Genomic DNA, 24,463 nt, shown 5'->3' with positions numbered 1-24,463 from the left:
TCTGAACTGTGTTTAGGTCCATTTCTTCTCCATCGTACTCCGCATGTTTTTCTGTGTTGTGCAGGTATCTGTGGAAAAGCGAAAAGCCACTCTACCACTCATCCATTGACAGAGCAGTGGCATTTAAAAGAAGAGGTGAGTTGCGGTTTCTGTTAATGCCCCATAGCATCACCATGTAGAAAAGCTAAATATCTTGACTTGAAAAGGGCGTGCCTAGGGGTGCCTGGCTGGCTCAGTCAGAAGAGCATGCTACTCTTGATGTGGGGGTCGTGAGTTTGAGCCCCACTTTGGGTGTAGAGATAGCGTTAAATAAATAAAAATAGTTAAAAAAAAAGTGAGTGCCGAAGGAACTTTTTTTACTTCTTCAACAAGCGTTTCAATGCACATCCAAAGAAACATCATCATCTGCAAGAAATCTCCATGGGAATCTATTGCAGGAACGTTGCATTTTTTAAAACAGAACTTAAGTTCCCACCAAAATCTGAAATCCTATCTTTCTGTGACACTCAGAACTCTTTGGTTTGGAGAATTGCCTTTAGGTTGTCTTGTTAATTTCCCCCCCCCCCCCCCCGCTAATTGTGGTAAAAATACATAATATAAAATTTACCATTTTAGTCTTTTTTAAGTAGTTCCCCAGTGTCCCTCATCCAGTCTGTTTCCCTTATTGTTTTCGCCTTTCATTATCTTGGTGCGTTTATCAAAACTCAGAAACCGACGTTAGTACGTTACTAACAAGTAAACTACAGGCAGTATCTGTGATTTAACATTAGTTTTCATTTTATTCCTTTCCTTTTTTCCTCCCATTTCCAGAAATGGTGGTGGATCTACAAAAACAATTTAGCACATTGGTTGATTCAACACCAACTGTTGGAAGAAAAAAGCCTTCAAGTTTTCAGTTCAACTGGGCTGAAGGAGACGCGGCCAGAACCTGTTTCCACGGACACAGCCTCCAGGGGATCCTGAAGAACAAAGGCCAGTCACTGACAACCAAGAACTCACTCTACTGGCTAAGTACCCAGAAATTCTGTAGAAGGTATGTGATGCTTTTAAAAAATCAAAGGATAAAAAAAAAATCATGAAATCCCTCGTTTGGCATGAAGCAGTATTCTTTTCTAATTCAAAAAGTCACCTAAAATTAGAGGTGTCGTGAGGACCAGATAAGTCATTTGTTGGAATTAGAAGATGTTGGGCGGGGCACCTGGGTGGCTCAGTTGGTTAACCTTCTGATGTCAGCTCAGGTCATGATCTCACGGTCCGTGGGTTCGAGCCCCCCATCGGCTCTGTGCTGACAGCTCAGAGCCTGGAACCTGCTTCGGATTCTGTGTCTCCCCCTCTCTCTGCCCCTCCCCTGCTCATGCTCTGTTTCTCTCCATCTCTGGAAAATGAATAAACGTTAAAGAAATTAAAAAAAAAAAAGAAGAAGAAGAAGATGTTGGGCTTAGAATCAAGAAAATTGGAATTAATGCATTGAGTCCCGTTTAAGAGTTTTAGGGATGGAGGTGTTAACTCACTTTACTGCGATAATCCTTTCACGACATGTACGTCGCACGCTTTGAACTTAACATACGTCGTGTCGATACTATCTCAACAAAGCTGAAAAGAGTTTTAGGATATAAAGACTTTTTTTCGTTGTGACTTTGTATTTTTACACCAAGCTCATCTGATACTAATCTCAGTCTTGATGCATAGAAACTGTCTGTCCGGCAGTCTCCCCGTAAAGAGGATGTGCCGGTGCAGCCGGCTGTCCGTCCCCCGGCTCCGCTCTGCCCACAGCGAGCAGGTCACTTCCCGCTCTACGGCTCTGTTGCCCCAGTTGCAAAACCAGCGTTTGCGCGAGTGAAGGGGGGGCTCACGTCCTTCTGTTTTTCCCGTGGCGCAAACAGCGCGTGATGCCGATCTTTGCCCTCTTCTCGAAACCTCCACGGGCTCCCCTCTCACTCACAGGAAAGTCCGAAGACCCTCCAGAGCTCTCTGACCTTCCCTGCTTCCCTCCTTTTCTCCGTGTTCACTGCCTTTGCTCACGCCGGCCTCCTCGCCGTTGCTCGAGCTGGCCAAGCACCCTCCTCACGCCGGCCTTTGCACCTGTTGTGCCCCCAGCCCGGAGTGGCCTTCCTCCATGTGTCCTCAAGGGCTCACTTCTGTCAGGTGTTTGCTGTAGTTTCTCTTCACCAGCCCGTGTAAACTAGCACCAGCTACCCCCCACCCCCCACACACACACCTCATCACCCCCTATTCCCCTTGCCTATTTTTTCTTTCTTATAGCTTCTGTCACTATTGACTAGATTGTTATTATATTTGCTTACTTGCCTGCCTTCTCACACTGGAATAGACTGTAAGGTCCTTGAGTGCAGGGACTCTGTCTTAATGAATTAATGAAAGCTCCCAGAGGCTAAAACGGGGCCTAGGTGCTCGCCAATTATTCGTTGAATGAATGAGTGGAAAATAGAGATGAGAATTAGATGTTTGGTGTCTGGCACCTAGTAAATCTCCGTAAATGATAACTGTGATCATTGTTTTCAGGAAACCTAACTTTCTGTTAAAGAGTTTCTCTTCCTAAGTTGAGTGTCAATCAAAGGTAAGTAAACTGTAGAAAATCCAAAAGTAAATAACAAAATGAAGTCATCTGCATTCAAATTTACTGCTTAAGAAAGGCTGAGCAGAGTCTCGAATGACTGGGGTGCCGCCGTCTTAGCAGCAACAGGGAAATGCTGGAATCCCGACCCCCGGGTCAGCTCCGTGTCTGAGGTGATACATTCCTTTGCAGTGGTCAGCGCAACGACTCTTTCAGGTTTTCAGATTTCATCGAAAGGAAGAGAAAAGGTCGTGGTCCCGGCCAGTGAGGGGCCCCCGCGTGAGACCAGTACGTTAGGAAGTGGTGACCTGGCGCCCTTCTGTCTCGTCCACCTGCAGGGTCAGTCCCGAGGGAGGGAGGGAGGCGCTCTTTGTACCTTTATGCTTTTCCCGTGGCGCAGTCAGTGTATTTCTAGACGTTCTTCACAGATGTCATACGGTGATAGAAGACAGTTACAAAGAGACCTTGGCATAGCCAGAGTTGAAACAGCGGAGATTTTTTTCTCTCTGCGTCGACTGTTAAGGCTAAAAATTATAACCTATAGACGAAGCATCAGTGATACCGTGACTTTATGCGCCAAAATTCTGTCAACCTTGCCTATTTCGACCATAGCCTAGAACCAGAGGGTGAGCAAAAAAGGCTTCAGCGAACCAATAAAAACGCCCCAGGGTCCAGGACTAGAGCTGATGCACTTTTCTCAGAAAGCCCCCCGGCCCCTCGCTCACAGCCTGCTTACTCTGCCTTCGGGCGTATTTCTGTCAGGCCGAGTTGTCTGATTTCCAAACTCCGCCCCGTCAAAAGAAACAAAGTAGGAGGGACACCGACGAGGGCTGTGCCGATAATCATCTTGACAGCAAACGTAAGTGACACCCACCCGGTAAACGGTAGAGGAGCCGGCAGCAGAAGCAGAAGCAGACAGAAGAATTCAGATGACAGCGGTCTGCAGTTCATTCATGACACGCAGTCCAGTCCCTCCGCGCCACAGGATAAGCCCGATGGGGTCTCCGCTTGAACACAGAGCAAGACCCACACGCCGTGTGCATTCTCTTCGGGTTTGTTTTTCTTAGCTGTATTTTCTAGTATTTTTACAGCAAAAATGGACAGCCGGTAACAATATAATTGTAAAGGCTAAAACACATTATATCGAACGTGCTCCGTTTAAGATACCCGAGTCACGCATCATTCGGTTTTAGAAGGTGTCCGTACAAAATGGTTAAAATGAGGTGTTCCGATGCTGAGGAGAGCAGATCTTCAGCCGCGTGGAGAATTTTGTCACACGGAAGACCCACGTCTGTAAAATCTCGCGCGAACTCTCAGGCCTGGGGGACTAGGCAAGGAGGACAAGAGCACCTCTCGACGAGAGGCCGTTTATCCTTCTTACCTGAGGCGGAGCCAGCCGTCTTCATGAATCAAAATGCCCCTCATACTCCTCAGTTGCCACAAGCGCCCGTCTGTAGGTAGGCCAGTTGCTGGCAGTTAGCTCGGTCTGAAGGCCTGTTGGAGGCACTGGCTCATCAGGTGTCTGCCCTTGACCTCCCTGAGACGAGCCGTGGTTCCTCTCCCCTTCCGCAGGGAGAGGAGCAGCCATGGTATTTCAAGTTGCCACCCATGGGAAATGGAGAGGCTTTGGATGTACACACACACACACACACACGCACACACACACACACACACACTTTTTTTTTTTTTTTGCTCCCACCAAAATCTTATTTGAATTTAAAATTTTTTACTTTAGAGGCATCCGGTTAGGGTTTCAGTTAAGCATCCAACTTTGACTCTGGTCATGACTTCACGGTTCATGAGTTCAAGCCCCGTATCAGGTTCTGTGCTGACAGCTCGGAGCCTGGACCCTGCTTCGGATTCTGTGTCTCCCTCTCTCTCTGCCCCTCTCCCCTTCACGCTGTGTCTGTCTGCCTGTCTGTCTGTCTCTCTCTCAAAAATAAGTAAATATTTTAAAAACTTTTTAAAATAAATAAAAATTTTAATTTTAACTAGTATCTTAAACTATAGTAAAAAAAAAGTACTCAAATATGTCACATGCCAGATTTGAACCTATTTCAGACCACCAAAACATCAACTCGTGTTAGCAGGTTTATTTTTGTACGTATACAGACTTGCGAAACTATTCTTTTTGCAGACATTTGAACTTCTTTCAAGGAAGCTCTCATGAGGAAGTTCAAATGTACCTTTACACTGACTGCCCCCTCTTTTAAATGTAAACCTGTGCTTCATCCCTTCACATAAAATTGTTTGTGTAAGCATATTCTTATAGCATCCATTTGCCACACTCATTTATTTTCCGTGTCAGAGATCAAGGAACATCAGCTGGCCCTTGTTCTTCTCACAGCAGAATACTTGGCAATAACAAACTGTTGTATGTTATATTCAGTTTGATGGCTTATAACTCTAGGATAGTTTTCTGAGTTTGTGATGAAGAATATAATCCTTCGAAGGTATTCCTAGGGATTCAGCTTAAAAATAAAAGCCCTTATGGGAGCAAATAATTTGTATGCCTTTTGTTATCTTTCTGGTATAGAGGTAGAGCCTCCCAAGGTAACAACCCTTTTGGTTGTAACTGTTTGTCTGAAAGAATCTCTCTTACAATAGCTGAAATTTAAAAGAAAAGAGGGCACCATTTTGTGAGAATTCATGTAAATGGCTTATATTTGATTTCTGTTAAACCAATCGATGAATAGTTGAGGCTTTTAAATTTCCTCTTAGTGAATATGGTAGGAGGTTGGCTTTGTTGTATATCATCATTCGAGTAGTCTTCAGACTTTAAGTGAAAACAAAAATCAATTTCAAAGGAGTATAGTGGAAGTGAACATTTTTGAGCCCCTGCTATGTGCCAACCATAGGGTTAAGTGCTTAATATATGTTCTCATTCAATGCTTTTGTCTACTCTCGGCGGCAGGCACTGGTATCTTTTCCTATTTTACAGGTCAGAGAACCAAGTATAGTTGTCCGTAGTCGCAACTGACGGGGGCAGAGTTTTGTGGGGCAAACATTAACTTTCAGGAACCGAGGATCATCTATGTTAGATAAATCCTAAAAGCGCATATCCTGTGTATGTTGTTTACTTGTTTTTTAAGTTCTTATTATGGAAAATGTCAAGTATATTAAAAAATAGAGAGACTGGTTTAATGAACCCTCCTCCCTGTACCTGTCATTCGGCTTTAACTGCCGTTAGCGTGACTGGACTTGCTTCACCCACGCCGACTCCCTCCTCACCCCCACCCCCAGATTATCTGGAAGCATATCTCAAATGTCATAATATTTTTAAAAACCAAACCATATAGCATTAATCAGACATTCAAAAACTAATAGTAATTCTGTAATACTATCAAACATGTAGCCAATGTTTAGATTTTTCCAATTGCTACGAAATTTTTAATAGAATTCAATCCAAATAAGGCCTATACACTGCAAGTAGCCAAGGTGTTCCTTAAGTGTTTTCGTTTGTAAATTCCCCTTGTATGCCTTTTTTTTTTTTTTTTTTTTTTTTTTTTTTTTTTTTTTTTTTTTTTTTTACCCCTGGCAGGGAAAAATTACTTGTTGAAGAACCCAGGCCTTTTGTTCTGTATAATTTCCCATAGCCTGCATTTTGCTGATCACAGCCCCTGAGACTAGTTCGTCTGTGCCCTGGGTTGCCTACACCTTAGTATAGTTAGAGACGGAGAGTTAGAATGAGTTAGAGATCCGTAATTAGAGATTTGGTGGTAGTTGGAGATTTGCTCAGATTCAGGTTCTACTACTTTTTAAGATAAGCGAAATTGCTTTGTACACTCTTGTTTCTGTAATAGGCACAAGATTGCGGGCTACGTTATCAAGGCTGGTGTCTTATTTTGGGTGGGGATTAGGGATTATTTATTTTCTTTTATTTTAAAAAATACGCCCAGAATCCCTTCCTGTGTGCCGTTGTTTGCCTCGAGCCGGATAAGGAGAGCAGTCCACCTGGGACGGAAGGACGTCTGGGCGAGGAATTGTGAGGCCTGGCTCTGGGGCGTCCGGTACCTTGGCCTGGTAGCTATGGGTGGTGCTGACCTCTTGTCCTCTACAATTAAGGAGATTTGCCAGTGTTCCAAGTTTCCTCCCAACTCAGAGTACTGTTTTAAGCCGAACCGCATATACTTGCTAGGTTGTTTAGTGGATGTGTCAGGGATAGGTGCATACATTTCCAAATGGCCATTTTGAGATAACTTCTTCCTTTTTCTTCCCTTTCTAGCTATTGTAAACATGTGACGACCTATGAAGAATCAAATTTTTCTCTGAGTTATCAGTTTATAATAAACCTCTTCGCCTTCCTGCTAAGGATAAAGACCTCTTTTCTCCATGAAGAAGTGAGCTTAATTGAAAAGAGACTTTTCAAAACAAAATACGGGAAAACGAAAAAGAAATCTTCAAGATCCAGGAAAGGGAGAAAATACTGAGAAAAATGAAATCGAAACTCTCTTGGGAAAATATCTCAATAGTGACAATAATGTCAAATTATAATATTCCAGAGAATCGCGGAAAGTAGAATTTTATTACATATACATGCTTACATAGACACACATATGTAGCCAATGTGCTTCTAAAAACGTGTATTGGAAAACAAGTGAACTCTGTATTATTTTTTAAATTATGAATGTTCCTTGACAAAATTAAAATAAGTTTTATAAATAATACCTGGAAATTTGTATTCATTGTATTTTAAAGCTAAATTTGCTTTCCGAACTAGATCGCTTCCTTATTCTTTATGCCCCAGAGGAAATCCCGGATGGATCAAAGATCCAAACGTCGTAACCTTTACATCCACATATACGTTACAGTGTTAGAAGTAAACGAGTATAGCTGTCTGGATGATCTTGGAGTGCAGAAGGACTTTCTGAGCATGCCCCAAAACCAGAAGCCAAAAGGGAAAGACTACAAAGCCACAGGCAAATGGCACGTTAGGCAAATATATTTGCAGCACATGACGGACACAGGACTAATTTCTTTCATGTATCAATAGCTCTTGCAAAGCAACAGAAAAAAGGCAAACCGAGCAAGAGGTATGAAAAGATAGCTTTCTGGAAAAAAGAAATACAAAGGCCAAGCCAAAAAATGATAGGATACTCCACCCCGGTCATATTAAAGAAATACAAATTAAAATAGATACTATTTCCCACATGTTAGATTGCCAAAGATTTATAAAGGTTTCGACTATCTGGTGAGGATATTGGAAAGTCAGGCCTTCTTGTTCACAGGTTATTCACGCAATGCTGAGCAACTCCTGTGTTCCGGGCATATTCCAGGCACTGGAGATGACAGCATTAAACAAGGTCCCTGCCTTGAAGGATCTTCTACTCTAATTGGGTGGGGGCAGGTAGTAACCAAACATATAATAGTTGGGCTAAGGAAATACGATGAAGAAAAAGCAAGGCAAGGGTGATAAGGGTGGGCCTTTTTATCAAAGGAGATTGAGGAAGGCCCCTGGGAGGTGACCTTGAGCAGAGATCAACTGCTATGCAGTACAACCAATGGCCTAAGCCATGGAGCTTAATAACCTTCCAGGGGAAGGTTATTCCAGGCAGAGGAGACGTGCAAAGGCTCTGAGGCAGGGGTATGCTTGATGGATTCAAGGAATACCATGTGGTCCGGGGCAGCTGGAATGTTATGGTTGAAAGGGAGATTAATAGCACATGAAATGGAAGAATTTGCATTCAAGGCCCTGGCAAGGGCTTTGGGTTTGATCCCAAAGGTGTCATAGGAAGCCATTAGAAAATGTTGAGCAAAAGAATGATGTGATCAAACCTGTGTCCTAGAAGGCCCGCTTTGCCCTGTGGTGAACACACGGTGCAGAGGCAGAGGCCTCATTAGAGCCTACTGTCCTTGTTGGGGCCACGGCGGTGGTGGGGACTACAGACGATGCAGAAGTGGCGAGAAGGGATTAGATCCCAGATACAGTTTAAGTGTGAACTAATAAGGATGTGGTGATAGATTGGTTGTGGGTGTGAGAAATCAAAATACCCCAATTTTTTTTTTCCCGAGTAGCTAATTAAGGTACCATTTATCAAGGTGGGGCTCCTTTAATTTCCTGCTGTTCCCCCTGTGTGTGAGGGAAGTTAACCGCTGGGTTAGAAGGTTGTGGGACTAGCCAAACACACTGTACCTGACATTGAATAGATGAGGTTGACAGCAGTTTATGGATCGTATGTACTTACCACCCGGGAGAGGACGCAGCACACAACATAGGGCCAAGGCGGAGGGGAGGCGGGCACGCTTGGGAACGGGGAACAACCGGGGAGCGTGGGAGGCAGGCTCTGCAGTATCAGGGGGAAGGAGTGACCCCTGGTTCCTGCCCGAGGGTGTCATTGGCTTATTTGAATAATCCGATGGGCAGCGGGGAGCTCAAACCTGGTACTCAGCAGCCCCTTGGTCTTCTTCATGAGGTGTGTTTGATTAGGGGACCCGATCCACGGAGCAGAGTAGGGAGGGGAAGTTGCAGTTAGGCCACTTGAGGCCCTCCCAGTTTCACCAGATGTCAGGACACCACACGGGATTGGGCCTTAATTTTAGGCCGTATACCACAGGGGAACTCAGAAGAGGGGGGATCGGGAAATCTGTTCTGTTTGGGGCACGTTGAGTTTGAGATGCTGATCAGACACTGGAGACATGTCAAAGGACGAAGCTGGGGGGCAGTCTGTGGTTCAGAGGTCTGGGGTCATGGCAATGTAGGAAAACACCAGAATATAAGTAATATTTAAAAATTGCGGGGCCAGATGGGATCTCCTAGAGGGTTTGTATAGATAGAGCTCTCCATGGATGCTGTTTGCAGTTCAGCAAGTTCCCTTCTACTCCTAGATTGCAGAATTTGTTTTTTTTTTAATAATTTGTTTTTGGTCTTTTTTTTTTTCAGATGCTTTTCCTGCAACTTTGAGATAATGGTACTTTCTTTTTTTTTTAATTCTTGTTTTATTTTTTGTCTACTTGATTCTTTTTTTTTTTTCTTTTTTTTTTTAGGTTTATATATTTTGGGGGAGAGAGAGAATCCCAAGCAGGCTCTGTGCTATAAGCACGGAGCCTGACGCGGGGCTTGAACCCACGAACCGTGAGATCATGACCTGAGCCAAAGTCAGATGCTTAACTGACTGAGCCGCCCAGGCGTCCCCATTTTCTCTTTCTTAGCCAGTTAATGTGGTTTCACATTTGAAATTCAATTGAGTTTCAAATGTGAAACCAACCTTGCATTCCTAGTATAAACCCCACTTGGTCATGATCTCTCATCCATTTTACATATTGTTGAATTTATTTTGCTGAACTATTAAGAGGTTTTGCATCTGTGTTCTTAGGAAATGTTGTTCAGTAGCTTTCTTTTCTCCACTGCCAGGAAGAAGATTCATGGATATTTCTGTAAATTTATTTCAATAAAAATGTCTTGCGTATCTACACAGTGGTTCTCAAAGTGGGATCCTTGGACCAACAACATTGACATCACCTGGAAACTTATTAGAAATGCAGAAGTCCAGGGGTGCCTGGGTGGCTCAGTCGGTTAAGCGTCCGACTTCAACTCAGGTCACGATCTCGAGATCTGTGAGTTCGAGCCCCGCGTCGGGCTCTGGGCTGATGGCTCAGAGCCTGGAGCCTGCTTCAGATTCTGTGTCTCCCTCTCTCTCTGACCCTCCCCCGTTCATGCTCTGTCTCTCTCTCTGTCTCAAAAATAAATAAACATTAAAAACAAAAATCTAAAAAAGAAAAAAAAAAAGAAAAAAAGAAATGCAGAAGTCCAGGCCCTATCCCTGACCTGCCGATTTGTAAACTCGGCGTGGAGCCCTCCAGGTGATTCTGTGCACACTAATGTGAGAACCACAGGTGTATCACATATCGGTAAAGTTCAAAAATAAATGACAGGGAATGGGAGGTAAGCAAATGCTTTTAGGCTACAATGAACAGAATCCCTAACTGTTAAATCAGAGGTAATCTTTTTTTCTTTTAACACCTCATGAAAGCTCTGGAAGTAAGTGGTTCCAGATTTGGTTCAGGGGCCCAGCAATCCCACCAGGGACCCAGACCGTTGGCGCTCGGGTGGTTCGAAGCATGGTGGCCTTTTGTTCTCCAGCTTGCTACTTCAGGGTCACAAGATGGATGCTACAATTCCACACAGACAAATCCTGGTACAAAGAGGGAATATGACTAAACACTTTCTCAAGAATCTCTCTGGGGGAGAAAACCTTTTCTAGAAGCCCCCTGGTAGAGTGTTCTTTACATCCATTGGCCAGAACTGCACCATAACTAGCAAAGGGGGATAGGATTACCATGACTGGTTTAGATGACCGTGATGCATTCGTACCTTCCCTGGGATTAAGGGTCTTTCTTTAATACTTGAGCAAAATTAGGGTACTATTAACAGAGAAAGGTCGGGGGAGCGGGCTGTCTGTTGCATTCCTACCTTCCCCAGGATTAAGGATCTTTCTTTTACATTTGAGCAAACTTTGGGTACTATTAACAGGGAAAGGTGGGGGGGACTGTCTGTTGACAGGCAATGAGCAATATCTCATTGCGGTCTTTTCTCTCAAGTTCAAAGTCCTCACATCTTATATGTGCAAACTATGATGCTAGGGTATTACGAGTAAACTAATTCCTAACAGCTGTTGATCATCTACCACCAGGACATTCTGTGAGATACTTTATAACTATTAGCATCCAGCTTTGTTCTAGTCTTAGAGAATGACCTAATAGTAAATGCTTGCATAAGGTCTGTTATATGCCAGATGTTTTCCTAAATGCTCCGTATTTTTTCATTAAAATTAATAAATGAGTTATTAATAAATGAGTTATTAGTTAAATTAATTATTAGTTATTAGTTATTAGTTAAATTAATAAATGAGTTATTAGTTTATCCCTCACAACAACTACATGATGTAGGTACTATTATTCCATTTTACAGATGGGGAACCTGAGACATGGGGGAGGTTGAATACCTTGCCCAAAGTCACACAGACAGTCTAGAATAAATTGCTGAACTACACTGTCTCTCCTGAGACTTAAACAGCTTTTGCTTCCCCAAAGCTTACAGTATTAGCAGAGCCTAATTTTTTTTATTACGATTTTTATTTTTAGGTAATCGCTATGCCCAACATGGGACTCGAACTCACCATCCTGAGATGAAAAGTTGCACGCCCCACCGAGACAGCCAGGCGCCCCAACAGAGTCAAAATGTATTTGGCCACATTCAATACACAAAAATTATGCCACTTGATTTTATTATCTGTAACTTTTCCCTCGTCTCCATCCTGTTGGGTAGGGCTGGAGGGCAGCAAAGATACAGCTTTGGATCTTTAGTCTTACCAATTAAGGACATCTTCGTCTGTTCAGGGTTAAAACGACCACTTTGGGATAAATATTTAGTAAAGCGATCAGGGCTGTTTCACCAATCTGTCTCCTTCCCTAGATGGCCTCTGGGTTCAAGGGTGAGATGGAGAAAGAGCCCCCACCCTACGTGTGTCCTCAAGGTCCTTGCCAGCTCTCTGATGCAGATGGTCGTGGGTGCTGATCGCTCCGCTCAGCTCCCACAGGCTTGGGGTGTCCACGAAGAATGACAGCCCTCAGCTCCCCCAGCTGCCTCCCATGTTCTGGCGGGGAGAGCGAAGGTGCCTCTGGACCCCTTCCACGCTCAGGCGTGCCTTAGTACAGTGGGTGCCCCTTGGAGTGGGCGGCCATTACTTCTCTGTTGCAGTCCCCCAAATGGGCACAGGACACCCTGGAGGTGGTCTCCTCAAGGCCTAGCTCTGTTTGAATACTCACCTCAGCTATTTCTAAACTAGAAAGGTACGCGGTTATGAAATAAGGCAGAAGTAGGCAAAGTGCCATAATGGATGTAATAGAGCCCAGTAGGGGCGCCTGGGTGGCTCAGTCGGTTGGGCGTCTGACTACCACTCAGGTCACGATCTCACGGCTTGTGGGTTCGAGCCCTGCGTCGGGCTCTGTGCTGACAGCTCGGAGCCTGGAGCCTGCTTCGGATTCTGTGTCTCCCTCTCTCTCTGCCCATCCCCATTCATGCTCTGTCTCTCTCTGTCGCAAAAATAAATACACATTAAAAAAAAAAAATTCAAATAGAGCCCAGTAGGAGCGTAGAGGAACTCACAGCTGGCAGGGGCAGCATGGAAGGGCTGGGTGCCCAGGGAGGGGTGCCCAGTTCCCAGGCTTCCCCCACCTGGAGCAGGAATCAGGTTTCTCATCTCCTTTCAGGGGAAGCAATAAATTATTTTGCCAGTAGGCAGACTTGGGATACTTGTTGATTTGGGTGGAATCTCTTTTATGAACAAAACTTATTTTATGTTTTTTTAAAAATTAAATACCTTACCACTACAGTGAAATATAATTTTGCAGATGAGGTGACCACCCTAAAGGGAAATAAAACCAAGTGAAATTTCACGTGGTCTCATCTCCAGTAACGATTGTGACAGTGAGAAATCAGACACTTCCAGGGGGTGAAAATAGAATGCAATAGGTACTTCTGGAAAGAAAAAAAAAAAAGGCTTTAAATTGTTTTGTCTGTCAGTGATCCGTCTAAGCTCATAGCCATGCAAATACAGCATATATGTACTGAAGTTGAGTGAATTTCCTGTTCTTCGTTGTCGGGAGTATCAAACTTGGATCATCAGAACATCGTGGAAAACAGCTGCGAGTATATTTATTCCGCACCTACCTACCTGTTTTCTCATTTACTATATTGAGATAAATCTATCCATCCATATCTGTAGCGATTAAAAGTTTGATCTAGGGGCGCCTGGGTGGCTCAGTCGGTTAAGCGTCCGACCTCAGCTCAGGTCATGATCTCGCGGTTCGTGAGTTCGAGCCCCGCGTCGGGCTCTGGGCTGACGGCTCGGAGCCTGGAGCCTGTTTCAGATTCTGTGTCTCCCCCTCTCTCTCCCCCTCCCCCGTTCATGCTCTGTCTCTCTCTGTCTCAAAAATAAATAAACGTTAAAAAAAAATTTTTTTTAAAGTTTGATCTAGAAGATTAACATAAAAAACCTCTAAAGTTTTTTAATTAAAAAATTAATTCAGGGAGGTGCGATGAGGATCTTTTCTCCTGAGAATATAGAACATTGACCTAAATATTTTGTTAATCTACGCGGATATCACAAATTTTGAACATACATTTTGGTTTGGGTTATTTATTTATTTATTTATTATTTAATGTTTTTTATTATTTTTAATTTAATTTTATCTTTTATTTACATCCAAATTAGTTAGCATATAGTGCAATAATGATTTCAGGAGTAGATTCCTTAATGCCCCTTACCCATTTGGCCCATGCTCCCTCCCTTGGTTTGGGTATTAAAAAAAAAAAAATGTAATGTTTATTTAATTTTGAGAGAGGACAGAGTGCTAGCAGGGACAAGGCAAAGAGAGAGTGAGACACAGAATCCGAAGCAGGCTCCAGGCTCTGAGCTGTCGGCACAGAGCCCGACGCGGGGCTCGAACCCACAGACCGTGAGATCATGACCTGAGCTGAAGGCGGAGGCTTAAATGAGCCACCCAGGTACCCCAGGGTTTGTTTTTTTTAACCCTTCAAAAAACGTGGATTTCTTCAGGCAGTTTGGAATTCTGGGTTAGACTTGAAAGGAGAGAGGGCTCTTCTGCCTGCCAGATTTGGCCCCTCTTACATTGGGTAAAGCGACATCATCATGGGGAAGTAACGTTGTTTATTTATCTCACCAAAGGGCAGTATTTCTCTGGGGGCACAACAGGCGTGTCATTGCCACACAAAAGTGGATGGAGCCTTCTATAGCCCAGAGGAAGGAGGAGAGCCCAGGGCCGGGGCCAGCAGGGGCAGCACGTTTACCCTGGGGAGAGTGTGTAGTTCTTTGTTAGCCCTTTGGGTTGTTTTTTGTGTTTTTTTTTTTTCCTCCATTGGCACAAAGCCGAGAAAAAAAAGCACTATTAATTCAACCCCGTATTTACACAGAAAGCTATACTGCTTAGGGGAGAAGGCGCATTATTTCCAAGACTTAAGGAAAACTTTGAGTAGAATTTCCAAAGCTCTGTGAATTATTATACACTGCAGCGAGTTAAAAGTGTGTGTTTTCATGTTGGGCATATAGCCAGTGACATTTTTTTTTTTTTCCATTTACAGTGCCTCCGTATTCTTGAAAGCTGAGTAAGTTCACACCGTATGAAGTCTCTCACAAAATGTTTTCGAGAAGCTCTCAGGGTATGTTCCCTTGTTCCGTGTCCTTGTGAAGTATTTAAGCATAAAGTGATGTTAGTGCCAGACTTACCTAATAATGCGCCATGACTTGAGGAGGACTTACAAAAGAGCGCTTTTATTGACTTTATAAATTAAGAACCTGGTATTTCTCAGCTCACTTGGCCTTTTGCCCTTCTGCTACAATTATTTCCTTCTGGAACGATTAGTGCATGTTTTATGGATATTTGCGTTGAACTGGGTGACTCACAGATATTTCCAAAAGAATTTTTAAGTTAGAATGCCACTTAAATGTAATTACCTTTTGTCACCATTGTTGTCCACATTAATTCAGATTCAGTGATGAAGTTAAACATTACCTAAAATGAAAAAGGTGGTCTCTGAATTTAACTCCAGGGCCAGAAGTAGGAAAAATGTGTCCTTTACCACGTTGGAGGAGAAGAAAATGCCATAAACACGTTCATTTATTTTTACCTTTCTCTCCTTAGAAATTCACACCGGGACAAAATCCACACCAGGGAAGGTCTCCTCCGCCTGGGGTCCTCGGTCACCTTGCTTGGGCCCTGTCTCCCCCCCACTCACCGCTTGGCCATGATGCCAAAACACCTTGCACATGTCAACCCCTCTCCACGCCTCCCTGTCTACCCACCGAGTTTCTCCAAGGGCAGCCCGGGGATCTGCGTCTGATCAAGTTCAGACCCTTCCCGACTCCCCTGCCTGCCCCCCTCCTCACCACAGCCCGAGGGGCAGAGCAGGTGGGGTGGCCCCAGAGCCTGCCTTTCATCACCTGGCACCCCCCGGCCCCCTCTCTGTTCTCCCACCTGGTCCCCGCCTCCCAGCCCCCAGCTCGCTCTGTCCCTCAGACTGATTTCATCCTCCCTCCGTCTGAAAGGGCCCTCGGGTCCTTCCACAGCGTCGGGGAGGGGTCTTCTCGCTCCTCGGGACCCACAGCACGTCCTCTGTCTGAAACCTACTTCCGCACGTGTCCTATTGTCCGAGCCGGGCGGTGAGCCTCTGACACTGGGGGCCATTTCTCATGCTCCGTCTAGAACCCTACATTCCACGGATGTTCAGGAGACGCCTCCGATGGAAGGAGTGATGGGAAAAAGGGAAAAGATCGCGAAAACCTTCCTACTTTCTCATCAGCTATGCACCGCAAGGATCCCCGCTTCACTATCGCACCTGGTTGTCTGCCTTGCAAATGTTGGTTTGGAACCAAATAGAAGTGTTTTTATTTTTTTTAGGAGTTTCGTTATTTATTTTGAGAGAGAGAGCACAGGAGGGGCAGAGAGAGAGGGAGAGAATCCCAAGCAGAGCCCGGCACGGGGTGGGGACGGGGGCCCAACAGGGGGCTCGAACCCACACACCATGAGATCATGACCGGAGCCGACATCAAGAGTCAGACCCTTAAGCGGGTGAGCCACCCAGGTGCCCCCGAGGCATTTTTAAAACAGAAGGGGAAAATGGGCACCTCTTTTGCTCAAGGTGTACCTGTGGCCATACCACAGATAGCACGTATCTCTGGAGTGCTCAGAATATTCCAGGCCGTGGTCTCAGCAATTTACACGAACCACCTCTACTAATCCCCTGACCGGTCCCATGATGCAGTACTGTGTTATTCGACAAATAAAGACATTGAGAAGTTCTTTTTTTTTTTTTTTTAATGTGTATTCATTTTAGAGAGAGAGAGAGAGAGACAGAGAGGGAAGGGCAGAGAGAGGGGGAGACACAGAACTCAAAGCAGGCTCCGGGCCCCGCACTATCAGCACAGAGCCCAACTCGGGGCTCCAACTCATGAACCCCGAGATCACGACCTGAGCCAAAGTCGGACTCTTGACCGACTGGGCTCCCCGGGCGCCCCAAAGCCATCGAGAAGTTCTAATGCCAGGCACTCTAGCTCCGGAATGTGAGGGCTTCACCAGCTTCCAGCCCCGCCTCACAGAGCTCCAAGCCCTGGTGATGTCAGCGTGGAATCAGAGGAGCCCGAGAGCTACCACGAAGACGAAAACATTGGTTTATGACTGGTGTGTTTCCTCACCACCCCCTCCTCCAAAACCTCTGCCCCAAACCTGTTTGGCCTCCTTGCTCCCCGGCTGTCAGTGACAGCACCATTCACCTAATCACCTAAGCAATAAATCGCCAACTCCTCCCAATCTGTCATCCAACATCTCCGTCACTCAGCCCTGGCGGTTCCACCACCAAGGACCTCTCTGGCCGGTCTCCAATCCTCTGATGACATAGTCGCTGCCCAGCCCCGGTCCTCATCACCACCCTCCCGGTGGGTGCAAAACCACTCTCCTTTCCAAGCATCTGTCCCGCCCCTGCCAAGTATTTCCGCCAAAACAGATCTGATGCCACTCGGAGACTCGGCACCCTGCGATGGCTTCTGTTGACAACAGCCTGATAGCTTAGTCTGGGAGGCCCGTGAGAGTGTGGCTCCCTCCAGTGCAAGCGAGGGGTCCCTGAACAGCCATGACATCTCACACCTCGGGGCCTCTGCCCGTGCTGTGTTCCCTGCCGGAAATGCCCTCCCTTGTCTCAGAAGACCCCTTATTCGTTCTTTACGACCCTGCTCAAATGCCACCCCCCACCTTTCCCCACCTCAGCTCTCCGGGGCAGAATCCGTCCTCCCCAAAGCATGTGACACACACCTCCATCAGGGCATCTACAACATCTGTGCTGACGTTCCCGGGTCTCCAGGAGGAACGACTTGTGCACCAGACCGCGAGTTAGTCGTGAGTACGTGCACCCGCGGGCTGGGTAGGAGATTTTTGAGGGGAGGAAACTACAGCTCTTATGTGAAAAATAGAGCTCACAAGGATTAAAAATATGCAGGTGACAATGCCAAAGAGGAGCCGTGTGTAGGAGACGTCCCACATCTAATCTGGAATCATGAGGCTCGTTCAACTGACTTCTACCTGCCACCCGCCAGAAACTTGTTAGGACCCCTCTTCTTTGGCCTTTTCAATACAGTGCCAGTGCATCTGTTTTGCTTTATTAAGGATCACATGCCTTTTTAAAAACAATTTTTTTTAACGTGCATTTATTTTTGAGAGAGAAAGAGAGAGCATGAGCCAAGAGGGGCAGAGAGAGAGGGAAACACAGAATCTCAAGCAGGCTCCAGGCTCCGAGCTGTCAGCACAGAGCCTGACGCGGGGCTCGAACCCGCGAACCGTGAGATCATGACTTGAGCCAAAGTCCGGTGCTCAACCGACTGAGCCACCCAGGCGCCCCTGGGATCACACGCCTTTGAGGAAGCACTTTTTGTGTTTTGCTCGCTCCGTGTAGGTGTTAAAAGCCAGCCCTCTGATCTCCCGTCTCAGAGTAGTGTCCCCATCTGCTGATCCCCACAATGGCCCCAGAGTAGGGTCACCTGGGAGTTTTGTGATGCCCTGAGGAGCTTTTACTGAGAGGATGAGGAACTTCATTCCATCTTTCCTTCCTACCGAGGGAGGACAATCTCTCTCGTAGTAGTCGAATGTGGTGAGAGGCTACAATTTTAAGTGGATAGTTTATAACGAAGGCGTTTTACCACTCATAACCTTTTCTTCAGCGAGTAAAGTATGCAAATGTGAGCCGGCCAGGCCAGCAGAGGACAGGCCTTCCTTCCCCTCCCGAGCCTGGAGCGCTTTCTGCAGAAGGCCGCAAAGCATGATGGCTCCCCGCCCCACTCGGCGTTAGTCACAGGCAAGGGAGGTTTACCGAAGGGTAAGGCCAGTGTTTCCAAGCCGAGGGCTTTCTGGCAGCTGTGGTGCAATGTTGAGCCTTCACTGGAATGATCGATCTCCATGAGGCCAGAGGAAAAGAATGTGAGATATCTGGGTTCCAGTTGCCAGCAAGAGGGTGACACCCAGCCTGACATCGCTCTTCTGCCTCCATTCAGAAACGGGGAGAGAGTCTGGATCAAGGCCCAGGTATTTAACAAGACTCACCTGAGACTGCAGTCATGCTGGCAGAACAGGCAGACATGGAAGGGAAGGGGCGAAGCCTCCTTGAACAGGCGCACTCAGGGCAATGCCACGAAGGACCTCTGAAAACAGAGCGTCGGATACCGAGAAGCGGAGAGAGGGTTCTGCGAGTCCCCATGTTGTCTAAGTTTGAGGATCAATTCAGGGAATAATCCAACCCGATCCTGGAAGCCAGAGGCTCTCACCAGAAGCCCCAGCCATGGCTCTGCCGCATTTAAAGTGTCCAGGCTGCTTTATAATGGGGCCACAGGCTGCACCCAGAATATCAGGCAGAAATGCTCTCATATCGGGACCACGTAGAAGGGAAAGTGTGGGATTTGGAAACAAGGGTCTGGGTTCGAGTCCCAAAATTCCCGAGTAGGAGACTCTAAAAACATCACTTGATCTCTCTGGACCTTGCTTCTTCATCTACAAGGTGGGCATAACCCTGTCTACCTCAAAGGCTGGTTTTAAGTCAAAGGAGCTCAGGTATGTGGTCGATGAGTACTGCCCAAAGAAGGCTAATGTCCTCACCATCCTGAATAACAATTATCGATACTATATAATACGCTTATTGCTATGCTAGATGATGAGGTTTTTAAAATATATATGTGAGATACAGTTTATGTCCACTAAGCGGCTTATATAATACGGTGAGGGACAATGGGAAGTCGGGACGTTTAATATTTATTGAATTCCAGTAGGTCTGGCATTGTTTGAGATACTTTTCACGAGACAAAACAAATGGATCCCTTGGTGGTAGGAATCAGTGTCTCCCATTCCCCAGTTGTGGAAACTGAGGCTCAGGGTTACGTAACTTTCCAAAGTCACAGGGCTGGGAGGCAAGGGCGGGGATTCCATACTCTCCCTTCTATGCCCCGTATCTCTAGAGTAGAAGACTTTCCTCTCACAGCAGACACACGGTGACACAGCACAGACGCAATGGCTCTGGTCCACCGGGTGGGACTAACTCGGATGTCAGGCACAAAGGCTTTTCCGTTGCAATTACTGAGATGTCTCTTCCATATGGGCTGTTTCACCAGAGCGAGGTCCCTGCGTGTGATGAGCCCCGCAAATGGCTCGTCGGGTGATGGTGAGGTGGCATAGCCAGCAAACAGGCACCTGGAGACCCTGGACTAGGTTCCCGACCACCTAATCTCCCAGGAAGACGGAGGCCCGCTGTCACGTGTCTTTGCGCCGGGCATTGTGTGAGATTCTTTAACTACGTGATGTTATTTAACTCCACAGAACTCGATGCTGTTTTCCTCATTTCACAGATGGAAACACCGAGGACTGGCAGGGAGATAGACTGCTTAAGGTAAAACTGTGAAGCAGATCTGAGATTTGAATTCAGATCTGATTGACTTAAAGCCATTCTCTCAAACTCATGCGGAGCTGAGTTAACTGAAAGGCAGAGCAGCTTGTGATGTGCAGTTTAACAAAGGGATGGCCGAGGCTCCGCGGGAGCAGTTCAAGTAGGATGGGAAGGACGCTTGCAGGAGATGGCCTTGGAGGTGGCCGTGAAAGCAGAGGCGGGATGGGGGCGGTGAGGTAGAGAGAAGGAAAGGAAAGGCAGAGGCAACCGAGGGCCTGAAATTGCAGGGCACATTCGGGGAACACGGTGATGGGGTCCAGGGCCCTGGGGCTTTTAACTGGGACAAACTTTAGAATGTATGTCGGGGCCAGATGGCTAAGGAATTTAAATGCCAGGCTCCGGAGGTGGGACTTCAGTTCTGTAAGCTGTGGGTAGCTAACATCAGATCTCTTAACAACCATTCTTGCAGTCACGAGACCCTGGAGCTGGAAGGGACCAGATGACCAGCTCAACCTCTTCCTCTTTCTGAGGCCCGAAAGCACGAACTCCACTGAGCTCAGTAGAACCTCGGCTGGAGCTCTCTCAGTCTACTCGGCTCTGCCTCCTTACCTCCACATTCCCGACTCGGAAGCCCACGGCTTGAGAAAGTGCCTCAAAGACCCTCCTTCTCTTAAAAAAAAAACACAAAAAAAACCAAAACCACAACCCCATCCGTTAGCGAAGAAGAATTATTGCCAAACAAATAAAAAGATCCTAAACCTACTCGTAATTTTAAAAAATGCAAATCAAAACAATGAGATGCTAGTTTTCATCTAACAGACTGGCGAGGCTGAGTTTGAGAATGCCCGTCATTGGTGATTCAGCCTGTCCCGATAACCCGTTGGTTGGAGTCTAAATGGGGCAACCTTCTGGAAAACGCTTTGGGAAGATCCGTAAAGATTGCAACTGTGCATATGTCTTTTTCATAGAAGTGCGATTCTAGGGATTTAGCCTAAGCTCAGACTCAATCAAGTGTGCAGAGTGCATAGTTAGATGTTTGGTGCAGAATGTTTGCAATTGTGAAAAACTGGGGAGAAAGACCCTAATTGCTCACCCATAGAGTCTCATTATTACATATCAATACAAAGAAATAATATGCAGTCATTTTTAAAATTTTCATTATTTTTTAAATTATTTTCAATTTTTTTTTTTTTGAGAGAGAGAGAGAGGGAGGGGGGAGGGGCAGAGAGGGAGACACAGAATCTGAAGCAGGCTCCAGGCTCTGAGCTGTCGGCACAGAGCCCGACGAGGGGCTCGAACCCACGAGCCGTGAGATCATGACCAGACCTGAAGTTGACCGCTTAACCCACTCAGCCACCCAGGTGCCCCATGCAGCCATTTTTTTCTTAAGTTCAGTAGATGTGTCCTACTCACATGGAAAAGGTTTAAGACATAGGAGATGGAAGGAAGCAAGCTGAGAGTTGGGCTGTGCGCAGTATGAATACCATTTGTGTAAGAAAATAAAACATACGTATACTTGTAGATACGTGGGCATTACCTAGTAAGATCCCCAAACACCGTTCACAGCGATTATCTCTGGATGGAGGAGGGAGGGACTCTGTGCTCTAAACCCTCTGTGTTACTTAAATTTGCGTGTAGTTTTTCCTTTATGTCTCCCTTCCTTTTCTGCTTTTTTTTTTTTTAACTATGACCACATAGTATTTTTCTAACTTAAAAAAATAGTAAAAAAAAAAAAAATAGAGAAGGTATTACCAACAGATAGGTGGAGAGCTCAGAGGTAAGGATTTTAAGTTCTGTTTTAGAGAACTCCTGGAGACAAGCTCAATAGCCTATATGAAAATTTATAAAAACAGACCCAATGTTTTGTTTTGTTTTGTTTTGTTTTGTTTTGTTTTTTTATCAATACCTCTAAGGTCTAAGAACCTCGGGCCCTTACTATTTTTGTTTTTGGTTATATGGTTTGATATTCACTTGTCCCATATTTATTTTGTGCCTACCAAATACCAGGCACTAGGAGTGAAGCACGAGGCTTTTAGTCCTCGGTCTCAGGAAGGCCACGTAGATCAACCCCGGTCATGGTCAAGAAGGGAAGAGAGGCCGAACCGATGCCTGCAGGTTCAACGAACGCTTACTGGATAGTTCCTGTGTGTATACCACGAGGCTGGGGACATACACGCGAAAGCGATACAACCCCCGCCCTTTCTCGAAGAGCTCCCACTATGGTGGGGACAGATGCAAACAGAAAATCACATACTACAGACAGAACGTGGTAAATGTGGTAACGGGGTGACGCAGAAGGGACTGTGGGGATGCACAGGACACTTAACCCAGCCTAGGAGGTCAGGGAAGCCCCGCCGGAGGAAAGGGGAGTCCTGGCCGAGTCTGGAAGGTTGAGTGCAGTTGGCCGAGTGCGGAGCGGGGGAGCAGGGGATTGGGGGCACGGGGTGGTTCTTAGTTCTGTGCATCGGGAGGAGAACAGCAAAAGGGCAGGTTGAGCTATTCATCTACACACCCCGCTACGGAGTTTGCACTTTATCTGGAGTGTACTCGAGTGACACGATCTCACATGTGTGCTTTAATAAGGTTCACTCTGGCCACCTCAGGAAATGCAGCAGAGGGAGAAGTCGAGGTGGGGACAATGCCCAGCTGGGGTTGCTTCAAGCCGCGCCAACTCTGATGATTTCCACCAATATAAAGACCCCGGTGGCCTCCCTGTTTCTAAATCCTCATCTTTTGTGGCCTCCTGGCAACATGTGCCCCAGCTGACCGCACCTTCCTCCTGTCTCACTTTCTGCACCCAGCTCCCACGAATCCACTTCCCTCCCACCTCGGCGATCTCCCCTCTTTGGCCCCTTCTGCTGGATCTTCTTCTTCCCAGCTTTTCTGCACTGGGGGCTCCAGGATCCCCTGGGGGGCCTGTTGTGTCCTCCCCCTGCAGTGGAGATTCGTCTTATCCCCAGGCTTTCAAGACCATCTCTGCGCTGATGACTCCCAGATGTCCGTTCGGCCCCCTCTTCCCTGGACCCCACAGTCACATCCAACCCACTCTTCCCGCTTTTACCCGGAAACCTCGTAGCGGTCTTCGACTCTCTTCTTCTCATACTTCACATCCAACTGTCAGGAAATCCTGCTGGCTCTACCTTCAGGACACATCCAGGCTCTTCTCACGGCTCGACTCCACCACCCTAGGCCGCGCGACTATCGTCTTCGGTCGGGACTCCCTGCTCCCATCTTTGTGCTCCTACCGCCCAGGTTACTTAAAGACGTGAGGGAGATCAGGTCACTGCTCTACTCCAAAGCCTCTGTCTTAGTAAAAAGCAAAGTCCACACACCTCTCCCCTGTCCTCCTGCTTTGTCCTCCTCTGGTCACCGGTCTCCAGATGTCCACTGTCCACATCTTTTGCAAAGGTGTGCCTGACCCACTCCTCCCCCACTTCCTCGAAGGCCTTTCCTCCTCAGGCCTTCCAGCCCCAGCTCCACCCCGGGCTCTCCAGCTGCCTGCTTTTTCTCCCGCAGAACTTGCCCGTCTCATGAGCACGGTTTCCAACACACCTTACTCATACTTCTTATTGTCTGTTACCCCCTAGGATGCTGAAGGCAGGCAGGGAAATCTGCTCACTACCTCCACATCTAGAACAATGCCTGGCATACAGGAGTTCTCCCTACACTTGTTGAACGAGCCAGCTGACCCTGGAGCAGGGAACTTCCGCTCAGAAGGACCATTCGGGCCGGGGTAGGGGTGGAAATGCCGGAAATGCTGGAAGGTTCAGCAGTGGGTTAGGGATGGAGCCCCAGGAAGGAGCTCTGCGGGGGTGGGGAGGGGAGTGAGGGGTGAAGGGGTTGAAGCCCAGATGGGGATTCTGAGAGGGCTAAGAGGTGCGCAGGGACTAGACGTGATGGGGGGCCAGCAGTGAGGTGGGGGCGCAGGAGAGGGGGAGGGGCAGGCACTTGGGACCAGGAGGCCAGGACGAGGCTGATGCCGCCACTCGGCAGGTCCTCACCCAGGGCTCACGAGGGGAAACAACGGTTAGACGGGCAGTTGCCCAGTGACTGTCACATAGCGGACACTAGAAGATGGACGCGCAGAAGGTTCGAAAGCCCGACAGCTGCGGTGGGCACGGCGAGGCCGGAGACATCTGAGCTTTCTCAGGCCACAGCCAGAGGCCTCATAAATAAATGGACGCGGACTGAGAGGCGGCACGAAGGCGGGGCGCTTCACAGACCCGGAGAGGGAAAGGTGCCCGAGGCAGCCGAGCTGCGGACCGCGGACGGGGTGGCTCCATCACTGGAGCCGCGGAGGGCTTCGGTGGGCTAGCGGGGAAGGAAGGACCCCCAAGGCCCGAGAAGGACCCCCAAAGCTTGGCCGGTCCCTCAGGTGAGCCGCCGAGGGCTGCGACCTCGGCGCCGGGCGGTGGGCACGCGGAGGGCGGCGGAGGGGCGGAAGGTGCGCGCCTGCA

The 24,463-nt window shown here is 47.1% G+C and overlaps 1 protein-coding gene and 1 long non-coding RNA gene across 5 annotated transcripts in view; both read left to right on the top strand.

Annotated features, from left to right (window-relative positions):
• TAF1B (TATA-box binding protein associated factor, RNA polymerase I subunit B) overlaps positions 1 to 7,237 on the top strand; it is a 67,313-nt gene extending 60,076 nt beyond the window's left edge. For all 3 annotated transcript variants that reach the window (XM_042982519.1, XM_042982520.1, XM_042982521.1), the window contains 3 exons: positions 65 to 135; positions 811 to 1,033; positions 6,798 to 7,237. In XM_042982519.1, coding sequence (XP_042838453.1) covers positions 65 to 135; positions 811 to 1,033; positions 6,798 to 7,002 — 499 coding nt within the window. In that variant the 3' untranslated portion in view covers positions 7,003 to 7,237. The remainder of the gene's footprint in view (positions 1 to 64; positions 136 to 810; positions 1,034 to 6,797) is intronic.
• Positions 7,238 to 16,588: 9,351 nt separating this feature from the next.
• On the top strand, positions 16,589 to 20,948 carry LOC122237081. 2 transcript variants are annotated; one of them, XR_006215291.1, is made up of 4 exons: positions 16,589 to 16,768; positions 17,351 to 17,483; positions 19,940 to 20,009; positions 20,476 to 20,948. It is a non-coding gene; the product is annotated as an uncharacterized LOC122237081 (long non-coding RNA). The 2 variants fall into 2 exon arrangements; XR_006215292.1 differs by having other exon boundaries at positions 16,589 to 17,022.
• The last annotated feature ends 3,515 nt before the right edge of the window (positions 20,949 to 24,463 follow it).

Source organism: Panthera tigris, chromosome A3, assembly GCF_018350195.1.
Source record: "Panthera tigris isolate Pti1 chromosome A3, P.tigris_Pti1_mat1.1, whole genome shotgun sequence".
NCBI classification, from domain to species: Eukaryota; Metazoa; Chordata; class Mammalia; order Carnivora; family Felidae; genus Panthera; species Panthera tigris.
This window is presented reverse-complemented; position numbering and strand designations above follow the sequence as displayed.